Genomic DNA, 14,017 nt, shown 5'->3' with positions numbered 1-14,017 from the left:
ACGTTGTGTTAATCACTACACTACCGTGTGATGGGAATTGAACCCGGGTCACTGGTACTGTAAAACGTTGTGTTAATCACTACCCTACCGTGTGATGGGAATTGAACCCGGGTCACTGGTACTGTAAAACGTTGTGTTAATCACTACACTACCGTGTGATGGGAATCGAACCCGGGGTCACTGGTACAGTAAAACGTTGTGTTAATCACTACACTACCGTGTGATGGGAATTGAACCTGGGTCACTGGTACTGTAAAACGTTGTGCTAATCACTACACTACCGTGTGATGGGAATCGAACCCGGGTCACTGGTACTGTAAAACGTTGTGTTAATCACTACACTACCGTGTGATGGGAATTGAACCCGGGTCACTGGTACTGTAAAACGTTGTGTTAATCACTACACTACCGTGTGATGGGAATGGAACCTGGGTCACTGGTACTGTAAAACGTTGTGCTAATCACTACACTACCGTGTGATGGGAATCGAACCCGGGTCACCGGTACTGTAAAACGTTGTGTTAATCACTACACCTCCGTGTGATGGGAATCGAACCCGGGTCACCGGTACTGTAAAACGTTGTGTTAATCACTACACTACCGTGTGATAGGAATCGAACCCGGGTCACTGGTACTGTAAAACGTTGTGTTAATCACTACACTACCGTGTGATAGGAATTGAACCCGGGTCACTGGTACTGTAAAACGTTGTGTTAATCACTACACTACCGTGTGATGGGAATTGAACCCGGGTCGCTGGTACTGTAAAACGTTGTGCTAACCACTACACTACCGTGTGATACACAGTCAATTTTTCGGGTAGAAGCCCTTTGGCTCAAGTCCTGTTTAATCTTTCTCTTCTGACTTTTAACCTGTGACCTCTAGTTTTTTTGACTCCCCTGCCGCGATGAAAAGTCCAAGTGTCCCCTCGTGATCTTATACACCTCCCTCAGGTCTCCTGCACCTCAGCCTTAGCAAGAAAATCTTTGGGAGTGCGGGAGGCTGCGACCCGAAACGTCGACTGTTCATTCATTTCCCCAGACGCTGCCTGAGCCGCTGAGTTTGTGTGTGTGTGTCGCTCTGAATTTCCAGCGCCTGCATCTTGTTTGTCGTTGTCTCTGTGTCTCTTTTGGTCTTATGATAAGCAACGCGCAGTCCCATTTCCCGGAGGTGTTTATCTCCCTGTTTTGTGGATTGGAGAGGGGCGGGGGAGGGGGTGTCACAGAGGGAGGAGATTCCGGCCACATCATGCCTCGACTTGTTCCCAGGGCCCTCCCTATAAAGTTGGGGAGTCGGTCGGGCTAGAGGCAGGTACAATTTGGACTTTACTTTGTCTTCGGAGCGATGCAGACGCTGCGGGCGCCGGAGCCCCGGAGGGACATGGTGCCCGACAGTTCCCGGGACCAGGAGGCGGACAGGACGGACGGGATGGCGCTGATGGGTAAGTTCACTATGACCGAGTCAGACGCGCAGGGTCTCCGGAACCTCTCGTGACCGGGCGTCTGAGACCTGCCGGTTTGGTCACAGTCCCTCTCCTCACCTCTGCTCTGTCCTCAGTGCCCCTCTCAATCCCCTCCAAATCCTCCCAACCGGATTCAATCCCCTTCTCAAACTCCCAGTCTCCTCTCAACCGCCTTCAGAATCTCCTCTCTACCCCAGTCCTCCTCGCCCAACGCCCCCATTCGTCCTCTCTGCGCCCCCTCATTTAACCCCTCAATATCCCCCTCACAACATCCTTCAACCCCCTCCCTCCGTCACCAGCCCTCTGCGCTCTCATCCTCTGTCTAACTCTCACCCCCTTGTGTTCCCTCTTTCCCGATGCCCTGTCCTCTCTCCCCGTTTTCCCACCAACGTCCCCCTTTCCCCTCGCTGCCTCCCTGCACTCTCCCCCTGTACTCCTGGACCCTGAGTGTGGGCGGCCGAGGTGCTACTCAGGCACATCGCATCTCCGGAAGGGCGTTCCTGGCCCCGGAGAGGACACGGAAGGGTTAATGTATGAGGATAGTGTCCATGTCTCTGGGCCTGTATTTGCTGCAGTTCGGGACGGTGGGGGGAGTCTCAGGACTGTACTGTACTTCACCTCATCTTTCAGCCTAACCTTTCCCTCCCAACTAATCCTCCGTTTTTATCTCAAACGTCCCCAGTGCACCTCCCCTCTCTGTGTTAAAATAAAAATCTTACCTCTGACATTCCCTGCGGACATTCCCCGAATCACCTTTCCGTGCCCCTGTCTCCTGGCATTGACCGTTTACTCCCTGGGAAGTGGCAAATCCCTGCTGGATGAATACCTACCCTCACTGAAACCCAAAGACTGGACAGAGTAGATGTGGAGAGAGTCTAGGACCAGAGGACACAGATAGAGTGGATGTGGAGAGGATGTTTCCTATAGTGGGGGAGTCTAGGACCAGAGGACACAGATAGAGTGGATGTGGAGAGGATGTTTCCTATTGTGGGGGAGTCTGGGACCAGAGGACACTGATAGAGTGGATGTGGAGAGGATGTTTTCTATAGAGGGGGAGTCTAGGACCAGAGGACACAGATAGAGTGGATGTGGAGAGGATGTTTCCTATTGTGGGGGAGTCCAGGACCAGTCTCAGAATAGAGGAAAACCAGAGGGTGCTGAATCTCCAGAATACATTGCCGCAGACACCTGTGGGGGCCAAATCGTTAGATACATTTAAAGTGGAGGTTGATCAGGAAGGGGTGAATGGTTATGGGTGACCCGGGTTCAGTTCCCAGCGCACCGTGGTGTAGTGGGTGAATGGTCTTCAGAGGGATAATACATACCAGGATGGAGGGGAGGACAGACTCTGGCTGTCTCAGACTCTCTCTCCTCCAACACCTCCACTCTCTCTACCCCATCTCCATCTCTTCTCACACCTCCCCTCTTTCTAAACCAGTCTCTCTCTCTCTCCAACACCTCCACTCTCTCTACCCCATCTCCACCTCTTCTTACACCTCTCTTTCTAAACCAGTCCCTCCTCTCCAACACCTCCACTCTCTCTACTCCATCTCCACCTCTTCTCACACCTCCTCTCTTTCTAAACCAGTCTCTCTCTCTCTCCTTCAACACCTCCACTCTCTCTACCCCATCTCCACCTCTTCTCACACCTCCTCTCTTTCTAAACCAGTCTCTCTCTCTCTCCTCCAACAACTCCACTCTCTCTACTCCATCTCCACCTCTTCTCACACCCCCTCTCTTTCTAAACCAGTCTCTCCCTCTCTCCAACACCTCCACTCTCTCTACCCCATCTCCACCTCTTCTCACACCTCCTCTCTTTCTGAACCAGTCTCTCTCTCTCTCCTCCAACAACTCCACTCTCTCTACCCCATCTCCACCTCTTCTCACACCTCCTCTCTTTCTAAACCAGTCTCTCTCTCTCTCCAACACCTCCACTCTCTCTACCCCATCTCCACCTCTTCTCACACCTCCTCTCTTTCTAAACCAGTCTCTCTCTCTCTCCAACACCTCCACTCTCTCTACCCCATCTCCATCTCTTCTCACACCTCCCCTCTTTCTAAACCAGTCTCTCCCTCTCCTCCAACACCTCCACTCTCTCTACCCCATCTCCACCTCTTCTCACACCTCCTCTCTTTCTAAACCAGTCTCTCTCTCTCCAACACCTCCACTCTCTCTACTCCATCTCCACCTCTTCTCACACCTCCTTTCTTTCTAAACCAGTCTCTCCCTCTCCTCCAACACCTCCACTCTCTCTACCCCATCTCCACCTCTTCTCACACCTCCTCTCTTTCTAAACCAGTCTCTCTCTCTCTTCAACACCTCCACTCTCTCTACTCCATCTCCACCTCTTCTCACACCTCCTTTCTTTCTAAACCAGTCTCTCTCTCTCTCCTCCAACACCTCCACTCTCTCTACCCCATCTCCATCTCTTCTCACACCTCCTCTCTTTCTAAACCAGTCTCTCTCTCTCTAACACCTCCACTCTCTCTACTCCATCTCCACCTCTTCTCACACCTCCTCTCTTTCTAAACCAGTCTCTCTTTCTCTCCTCCAACACCTCCACTCTCTCTACCCCCTCCATCTCTTCTCACACCTCTCTTTCTAAACCAGTCTCTCTCTCTCTAACACCTCCACTCTCTCTACCCCATCTCCACCTCTTCTTACACCTCCACTCTTTCTAAACCAGTCTCTCTCTCTCTCCAACACCTCCACCTCTTCTCACACCTCCTCTCTTTCTAAACCAGTCTCTCTCTCTCTCTAACACCTCCACTCTCTCTACCCCATCTCCACCTCTTCTTACACCTCCACTCTTTCTAAACCAGTCTCTCTCTCTCCAACACCTCCACTCTCTCTACTCCATCTCCACCTCTTCTCACACCTCCTTTCTTTCTAAACCAGTCTGTCCCTCTCCTCCAACACCACTCTCTCTACTCCATCTCCACCTCTTCTCACACCTCCTCTCTTTCTAAACCAGTCTCTCTCTCTCTAACACCTCCACTCTCTCTACTCCATCTCCACCTCTTCTCACACCTCCTCTCTTTCTAAACCAGTCTCTCTCTCTCTAACACCTCCACTCTCTCTACCCCATCTCCACCTCTTCTCACACCTCCTCTCTTTCTAAACCAGTCTCTCTCTCTCTAACACCTCCACTCTCTACCCCATCACCTCTTCTTACACCTCCACTCTTTCTGAACCAGTCTCTCTCTCTCTAATGCCTCCACTCTCTCTACCCCATCTCCACCTCTTCTCACACCTCCTCTCTTTCTAAACCAGTCTCTCTCTCTCCTCCAACACCTCCACTCTCTCTACCCCATCTCCACCTCTTCTCACACCTCCTCTTTCTAAACCAGTCTCTCTCTCTCTCCTCTAACACCTGCACTCTCTCTACCCCATCTCCACCTCTTCTTACACCTCCACTCTTTCTGAACCAGTCTCTCTCTCTAACGCCGCCACTCTCTCTACCCCATCTGCACCTCTTCTCACACCTCCTCTCTTTCTAAACCAGTCTCTCTCTCTCTCCTCCAACACCTCCACTCTCTCTACTCCATCTCCACCTCTTCTCACACCTCCTCTCTTTCTAAACCAGTCTCTCTCTCTCTAACACCTCCACTCTCTCTACCCCATCTCCACCTCTTCTCACACCTCCTCTCTTTCTAAACCAGTCTCTCTCTCTCTAACACCTCCACTCTCTCTACCCCATCTCCACCTCTTCTCACACCTCCTCTCTTTCTAAACCAGTCTCTCTCTCTCTCCTCCAACACCTCCACTCTCTCTACTCCATCTCCACCTCTTCTCACACCTCCTCTCTTTCTAAACCAGTCTCTCTCTCTCTAACACCTCCACTCTCTCTACCCCATCTCCACCTCTTCTCACACCTCCTCTCTTTCTAAACCAGTCTCTCTCTCTCTAACACCTCCACTCTCTCTACCCCATCTCCACCTCTTCTCACACCTCCTCTCTTTCTAAACCAGTCTCTCTCTCTCTCCTCCAACACCTCCACTCTCTCTACTCCATCTCCACCTCTTCTCACACCTCCTCTCTTTCTAAACCAGTCTCTCTCTCTCTCCAACACCTCCACTCTCTCTACCCCATCTCCACCTCTTCTCACACCTCCTCTCTTTCTAAACCAGTCTCTCTCTCTCTAACACCTCCACTCTCTCTACCCCATCTCCACCTCTTCTCACACCTCCTCTCTTTCTAAACCAGTCTCTCTCTCTCTCCTCCAACACCTCCACTCTCTCTACCCCATCTCCATCTCTTCTCACACCTCCTCTCTTTCTAAACCAGTCTCTCTCTCTCTCCTCCAACACCTCCACTCTCTCTACCCCATCTCTTCTCACACCTCCTCTCTTTCTAAACCAGTCTCTCTCTCTCTAACACCTCCACTCTCTCTACCCCATCTCCACCTCTTCTTACACCTCCACTCTTTCTAAACCAGTCTCTCTCTCTCTCCAACACCTCCACTCTCTCTACTCCATCTCCACCTCTTCTCACACCTCCTTTCTTTCTAAACCAGTCTCTCCCTCTCCTCCAACACCTCCACTCTCTCTACTCCATCTCCACCTCTTCTCACACCTCCTTTCTTTCTAAACCAGTCTCTCTCTCTCTAACACCTCCACTCTCTCTACCCCATCTCCACCTCTTCTCACACCTCCTCTCTTTCTAAACCAGTCTCTTTCTCTCTAACACCTCCACTCTATCTACCCCATCTCCACCTCTTCTTACACCTCCACTCTTTCTGAACCCGTCTCTCTCTCTCTAACACCTCCACTCTCTCTACTCCATCTCCACCTCTTCTCACACCTCCGCTCTTTCTGAACCAGTCTCTCTCTCTCTAACACCTCCACTCTCTCTACCCCATCTCCACCTCTTCTCACACCTCCTCTCTTTCTAAACCAGTCTCTCTCTCTCTCCAACACCTCCACTCTCTCTACTCCATCTCCACCTCTTCTCACACCTCCACTCTCTATCTACCCCAGTCTTTCGCTCTTTTCCCACATCTCTCTGTGCCTGTCTCTCTCTCCTCCCACACCTCCTTTCAGTCTGTACCCAGTCTCTCTCTCTTCCCACTCCTCCTCCTGTCCCCTCTCTGCTCTCTCCCTCTCCCCCTCACTACCTCCTATCCCCTCTCTGTTTCTGTTTCACTCTTGCTCTGGCCTGCACGTGGAAGGGGTGGTAGGATCGGGACGCGGATGTGATGTCCGCCCGGGTCCCTCCGGGATCCCGGGGGCAGTGGGGGGGTGTTAGGTGTCCGGCCCCTGACTCTGCTGGCTCTCGTTTGCAGAGGCTGCCCTGATGGCCTCGCCCCACGCCGCCATGAACGGACCCCGGCGCAGGAAGAGAACCAAGTATAACTCCTGGCAGAAGAGTTTACTGGAGAGGGCATACTCGGTGTGCAAGTACCCCAACGTCTGGACCCGCGAGACCCTCTCGAAGGCCCTCAACGTCGACGACGCCCGGATTATTGTAAGTAATTCGTGGCCCCGTGTCAAATCTGCCGCAACTACCCTCTCGCTCCCCCCCCCCCCGTAGAGTGACCTTTGACCCCCACCTGACCCATGACCCTTCACCCTGGCCAACCTGTGACCCCCTCAGTCCATGAAATGCTGGGCACTCTGAGATGCGTGGCCGCACAGATCCAGAAACGCTCCCACGCACACTCCTCGGTCGCCACTCAGCCGGAACTGCACACGGCTAGAAAAGAGTTTGTGAAAGTTTGTCTTACTGAATCCCATTACACACTTCAATTTATAAATAAAATCAAGTGTGTGATTTCTCAATTTGCGTTCTAAATATGCATAGTACCCATTTTAAAGATCCGTACGTTTCTCAGACCGTGTGAAAATTTCCTCTTCAGAGCAATGGCTGGTCCGCGCAGTTGTAAAGAAAAAGTTAGAGGGAACTTCTGGTGCGACTCCTTCCTTGTGGAGTGACCCTTCACCCTGAGGAGAGTGACCCTTGCCCCCTTGACTTCAGCCCTGAGAAGAAACCCAACAACCCTCATTCCAGTGAGAGAGAGCCTCACTCCCTCTCACTCCTGAGGGTCGACTGATGCCTGTGAACTGAGTTCAATATGCTCACAGCCCGGTGACCCTTGCCCCATGCCCTTTCCCCGAGTGAAACGACGTTTCTGATCATCTGCTCCCCCCGTCCCTTTCCTTTCTTCTGATCCACCCGATTCCCCCTACTCTCTCCCCTCCTCCCTGTTTCCCTCTTCTCCACACACTCCATCTGCCCAGCACCCATGGGGTCACCTCCCCCACTGTCCCCATTTGTCCACCTCCTTTCCTTCCCTATCACACCTCACCATCAGCAGACCATCAACCCCCGAGTCTCTATCACTAATCCCACTCTCCCTCCTCCGTCTGTCCATCACTCCCCCTCAGCTCCCCAACCATCCCCTCCCAGTCCCTGTCACTATTCACACGCTCCCTCCTCCGTCTGTCCATCACTCCCCACCCATCCCCTCCCAGTCTCTGTCACTATTCCCACTCTCCCTCCTCCGTCTGTCCATCACTCCCCCTCACCTCCCCACCCATCCCCTCCCAGTCTGTGTCACTATTCCCACTCCCTCCTCCGTCTGTCCATCACTCCCCCTCACCTCCCCACCCATCCCCTCCCAGTCTCTGTCACTATTCCCACTCTCCCTCCTACGTCTGTCCATCACTCACCCTCAGCTCCCCAACCATCCCCTCCCAGTCCCTGTCACTATTCCCACTCTCCCTCCTCCGTCTGTCCATCACTCCCCCTCACCTCCCCACCCATCCCTTCCCAGTCTCTGTCACTATTCCCACTCTCCCCTCCTCTGTCTGTCCATCACTCCCCCTCACCTCCCCACCCATCCCCTCCCAGTCTCTGTCACAATTCCCACTCTCCCTCCTCCGTTTGTCCATCACTCCCCCTCACCTCCCCACCCATCCTCTCCCAGTCTCTGTCACTATTCCCACTCTCCCTCCTCTGTCTGTCCATCACTCCCCCTCACCTCCCCACCCATCCCCTCCCAGTCTCTGTCACTATTCCCACTCTCCCTCCGTCTGTCCATCACTCCCCCTCACCTCCCCACCCAGTCTCTGTCACTATTCCCACTCTCCCTCCTCCGTCTGTCCATCACTCCCCCTCACCTCCCCACCCATCCCCTCCCAGTCTCTGTCACTATTCCCACTCTCCCCTCCTCCGTCTGTCCATCACTCCCCCTCACCTCCCCACCCATCCCCTCCCAGTCCCTGTCACTATTCCCACTCTCCCTCCTCCGTCTGTCCATCAATCCCCCTCACCTCCCCACCCATCCCCTCCCAGTCTCTGTCACTATTCCCACACTCCCCTCCTCCGTCTGTCCATCACTCCCCCTCTCCTCCCCACCCATCCCTTCCCAGTCTCTGTCACTATTCCCACTCTCCCCTCCTCCGTCTGTCCATCACACCCCCTCACCTCCCCAACCATCCCCTCCCAGTCTGTGTCACTATTCCCACTCTCCCTCCTCCGTCTGTCCATCACTCCCCCTCACCTCCCCACCCATCCCCTCCCAGTCTCTGTCACTATTCCCACTCTCCCTCCTCTGTCTGTCCATCACTCCCCCTCACCTCCGCACCCATCCCCTCCCAGTCTCTGTCACTATTCCCACTCTCCCCTCCTCCGTCGGTCCATCACTCCCCCTCACCTCCCCACCCATCCCCTCCCAGTCTCTGTCACTATTCCCACTCTCCCTCCTCCGTCTGTCCATCACTCCCCCTCACCTCCCCACCCATCCCCTCCCAGGCCCTGTCACTATTCCCACTCTCCCTCCTCCGTCTGTCCATCACTACCCCTCACCTCCCCACCCATCCCCTCCCAGTCTCTGTCACTATTCCCACTCTCCCTCCTCCGTCTGTCCATCACTCCCCCTCACCTCCCCACCCAGCCCCTCCCAATCTCCGTCACTATTCCCACTCTCCCTCCTCCGTCTGTCCATCACTCCCCCTCACCTCCCCACCCAGCCCCTCCCAGTCTCTGTCACTATTCCCACTCTCCCTCCTCCGTCTGTCCATCACTCCCCCTCTCCTCCCCACCCATCCCCTCCCAGTCTCTGTCACTATTCCCACTCTCCCCTCCTCTGTCTGTCCATCACTCCCCCTCACCTCCCCACCCATCCCCTCCCAGTCTCTGTCACTATTCCCACTCTCCCTCCTCTGTCTGTCCATCACTCCCCCTCACCTCCCCACCCATCCCCTCCCAGTCTCTGTCACTATTCCCACTCTCCCCTCCTCCGTCGGTCCATCACTCCCCCTCACCTCCCCACCCATCCCCTCCCAGTCTCTGTCACTATTCCCACTCTCCCTCCTCCGTCTGTCCATCACTCCCCCTCACCTCCCCACCCATCCCCTCCCAGGCCCTGTCACTATTCCCACTCTCCCTCCTCCGTCTGTCCATCACTCCCCCTCACCTCCCCACCCATCCCCTCCCAGTCTCTGTCACTATTCCCACTCTCCCTCCTCCATCTGTCCATCACTCCCCCTCACCTCCCCACCCATCCCCTCCCAGTCTCTGTCACTATTCCCAATCCCCCCTCCGTCTGTCCATCACTCCCCCTCACCTCCCCACCCATCCCCTCCCAGTCTCTGTCACTATTCCCACTCTCCCCTCCTCCTTCTGTCCATCACTCCCCCTCACCTCCCCACCCATCCCCTCCCAGTCTCTGTCACTATTCCCACTTTCCCTCCTCCGTCTGTCCATCACTACCCCTCACCTCCCCACCCATCCCCTCCCAGTCTCTATCACTATTCCCACCCTCCCTCCTCCGTCTGTCCATCACTCCCCCTCACCTCCCCACCCATCCCCTCCCAGTCTCTATCTCTATTCCCACTCTCCCTCCTCCGACTGTCCATCACTCCCCCTCACATCCCCACCCATCCCCTCCCAGTCTCTGTCACTATCCCCACTCTCCCTCCTCCATCAGTCCATCACTCCCCCTCACCTCCCCACCCATCCCCACCCAGTCTCTGTAACTGTTCCCACTCTCCCCCCTCCGTCTGTCCATCACTCCCCCTCACCTCCCCACCCATCCCCTCCCAGTCTCTGTCACTATTCCCACTCTCCCTCCTCCGTCTGTCCATCACTCCCCCTCACCTCCCCACCCATCCCCTCCCAGTCTGTCACTATTCCCACTCTCCCCTCCTCTGTCTCTCCATCACTCCCGCTCACCTCCCCACCCATCCCCTCCCAGTCTCTGTCACTATTCCCACTCTCCCTCCTCTGTCTGTCCATCACTCCCCCTCACCTCCCCACCCATCCCCTCCCAGTCTCTGTCACTATTCCCACTCTCCCCCCTCCGTCTGTCCATCACTCCCCCTCACCTCCCCACCCATCCCCTCCCAGTCTCTGTCACTATTCCCACTCTCCCTCCTCCGTCAGTCCATCACTCCCCCTCACCTCCCCACCCATCCCCTCCCAGTCTCTGTCACTATTCCCACTCTCCCTCCTCCATCTGTCCATCACTTCCCCTCACCTCCCCACCCATCCCCTCCCAGTCTGTCACTATTCCCACTCTCCCTCCTCCATCTGTCCATCACTCCCCCTCACCTCCCCACCCATCCCCTCCCAGTCTCTGTCACTATTCCCACTCTCCCTCCTCCGTCAGTCCATCACTCCCCCTCACCTCCCCACCCATCCCCTCCCAGTCTGTCACTATTCCCACTCTCCCTCCTCTGTCTGTCCATCACTCCCCCTCACCTCCCCACCCATCCCCTCCCAGTCTCTGTCACTATTCCCACTCTCCCTCCTCCGTCAGTCCATCACTCCCCCTCACCTCCCCACCCATCCCCACCCAGTCTGTCACTATTCCCACTCTCCCCTCCTCTGTCTGTCCATCACTCCCCCTCACCTCCCCACCCATCCCCTCCCAGTCTCTGTCACTATTCCCACTCTCCCCTCCTCCGTCTGTCCATCACACCCCCTCACCTCCCCACCCATCCCCTCCCAGTCTCTGTCACTATTCCCACTCTCCCTCCTCCGTCTGTCCATCACTCCCCCTCACCTCCCCACCCATCCCCTCCCAGTCTCTGTCACTATTTCCACTCTCCCTCCTCTGTCTGTCCATCACTCCCCCTCACCTCCCCGCCCATCCCCTCCCAGTCTCTGTCACTATTCCCACCCTCCCTCCTCCGTCTGTCCATCACTCCCCCTCACCTCCCCACCCATCCCCTCCCAGTCTCTATCTCTATTCCCACTCTCCCTCCTCCGACTGTCCATCACTCCCCCTCACCTCCCCACCCATCCCCTCCCAGTCTCTGTCACTATCCCCACTCTCCCTCCTCCGTCTGTCCATCACTCCCCCTCACCTCCCCAACCATCCCCTCCCAGTCTCTGTCACTATACCCACTCTCCCTCCTCCATCTGTCCATCACTCCTCCTCACCTCCCCACCCATCCCCTCCCAGTCTCTGTCACTATTCCCACTCTCCCTCCTCCGTCTGTCCATCACTCCCCCTCACCTCCCCACCCATCCCCTCCCAGGCCCTGTCACTATTCCCACTCTCCCTCCTCCGTCTGTCCATCACTCCCCCTCACCTCCCCACCCATCCCCTCCCAGGCCCTGTCACTATTCCCTCTCTCCCCTCCTCCGTCTGTCCATCACTCCCCCTCACCTCCCCACCCATCCCCTCCCAGTCTCTGTCACTATTCCCACTCTCCCTCCTCCGTCAGTCCATCACTCCCCCTCACCTCCCCAACCATCCCCTCCCAGTCTCTGTCACTATTCCCACTCTCCCTCTTCCGTCAGTCCATCACTCCCCCTCACCTCCCCAACCATCCCCTCCCAGTCTCTGTCACTATTCCCACTCTCCCTCCTCCAACTGTCCATCACTCCCCCTCACCTCCCCACCCATCCCCTCCCAGTCTCTGTCACTATTCCCACTCTCCCTCCTCCGTCTGTCCATCACTCCCCCTCACCTCCCCACCCATCCCCTCCCAGTCTCTGTCACTATTCCCACTCTCCCCTCCTCCGTCTGTCCATCACTCCCCCTCACCTCCCCACCCATCCCCTCCCAGTCTCTGTCACTATTCCCACCCTCCCTCCTCCGTCTGTCCATCACTCCCCCTCACCTCCCCACCCATCCCCTCCCAGTCTCTGTCACTATTCCCACTCTCCCTCCTCTGTCTGTCCATCACTCCCCCTCACCTCCCCACCCATCCCCTCCCAGTCTCTGTCACTATTCCCACTCTCCCTCCTCCGTCTGTCCATCACTCCCCCTCAACTCCCCAGCCATCCCCTCCCAGTCTCTGTCACTATTCCCACTCTCCCCTCCTCCGTCTGTCCATCACTCCCCCTCACCTCCCCACCCATCCCCTCCCAGTCTCTGTCACTATTCCCACTCTCCCTCCTCCGTCTGTCCATCATACCCCCTCACCTCCCCACCCATCCCCTCCCAGTCTCTGTCACTATTCCCACTCTCCCTCCTCCGTCTGTCCATCACTCCCCCTCACCTCCCCACCCATCCCCTCCCAGTCTCTGTCACTATTCCCACTCTCCCTCCTCTGTCTGTCCATCACTCCCCCTCACCTCCCCACCCATCCCCTCCCAGTCTGTCACTATTCCCACTCTCCCCTCCTCTGTCTGTCCATCACTCCCCCTCACCTCCCCACCCATCCCCTCCCAGTCTCTGTCACTATTCCCACTCTCCCTCCTCCGTCTGTCCATCACTCCCCCTCACCTCCCCACCCATCCCCTCCCAGTCTCTGTCACTATTCCCACTCTCCCTCCTCCGTCTGTCCATCACTCCCCCTCACCTCCCCACCCATCCCCTCCCAGGCCCTGTCACTATTCCCACTCTCCCTCCTCCGTCTGTCCATCACTCCCCCTCACCTCCCCACCCATCCCCTCCCAGTCTCTGTCACTATTCCCACTCTCCCTCCTCCATCTGTCCATCACTCCCCCTCACCTCCCTACCCATCCCCTCCCAGTCTCTGTCACTATTCCCAATCCCCCCTCCGTCTGTCCATCACTCCCCCTCACCTCCCCACCCATCCCCTCCCAGTCTCTGTCACTATTCCCACTCTCCCCTCCTCCTTCTGTCCATCACTCCCCCTCACCTCCCCACCCATCCCCTCCCAGTCTCTGTCACTATTCCCACTTTCCCTCCTCCGTCTGTCCATCACTACCCCTCACCTCCCCACCCATCCCCTCCCAGTCTCTATCACTATTCCCACCCTCCCTCCTCCGTCTGTCCATCACTCCCCCTCACCTCCCCACCCATCCCCTCCCAGTCTCTATCTCTATTCCCACTCTCCCTCCTCCGACTGTCCATCACTCCCCCTCACATCCCCACCCATCCCCTCCCAGTCTCTGTCACTATCCCCACTCTCCCTCCTCCATCAGTCCATCACTCCCCCTCACCTCCCCACCCATCCCCACCCAGTCTCTGTAACTGTTCCCACTCTCCCCCCTCCGTCTGTCCATCACTCCCCCTCACCTCCCCACCCATCCCCTCCCAGTCTCTGTCACTATTCCCACTCTCCCTCCTCCGTCTGTCCATCACTCCCCCTCACCTCCCCACCCATCCCCTCCCAGTCTGTCACTATTCCC

The 14,017-nt window shown here is 56.3% G+C and overlaps 1 protein-coding gene across 1 annotated transcript in view; it reads left to right on the top strand.

The window, feature by feature from the left end:
• The first annotated feature begins 1,323 nt into the window (after positions 1 to 1,323).
• Positions 1,324 to 14,017, top strand: part of LOC140717570 (aristaless-related homeobox protein-like) — a 35,749-nt gene continuing 23,055 nt past the window's right edge. The window contains exons 1-2 of the mRNA XM_073031145.1: positions 1,324 to 1,441; positions 6,747 to 6,928. Of these exons, the coding sequence (XP_072887246.1) occupies positions 1,345 to 1,441; positions 6,747 to 6,928 (279 nt within the window). The 5' untranslated portion in view covers positions 1,324 to 1,344. The remainder of the gene's footprint in view (positions 1,442 to 6,746; positions 6,929 to 14,017) is intronic.

This window comes from Hemitrygon akajei, chromosome 28 (genome assembly GCF_048418815.1).
Source record: "Hemitrygon akajei chromosome 28, sHemAka1.3, whole genome shotgun sequence".
Classification (NCBI taxonomy): Eukaryota; Metazoa; Chordata; class Chondrichthyes; order Myliobatiformes; family Dasyatidae; genus Hemitrygon; species Hemitrygon akajei.
This window is presented reverse-complemented; position numbering and strand designations above follow the sequence as displayed.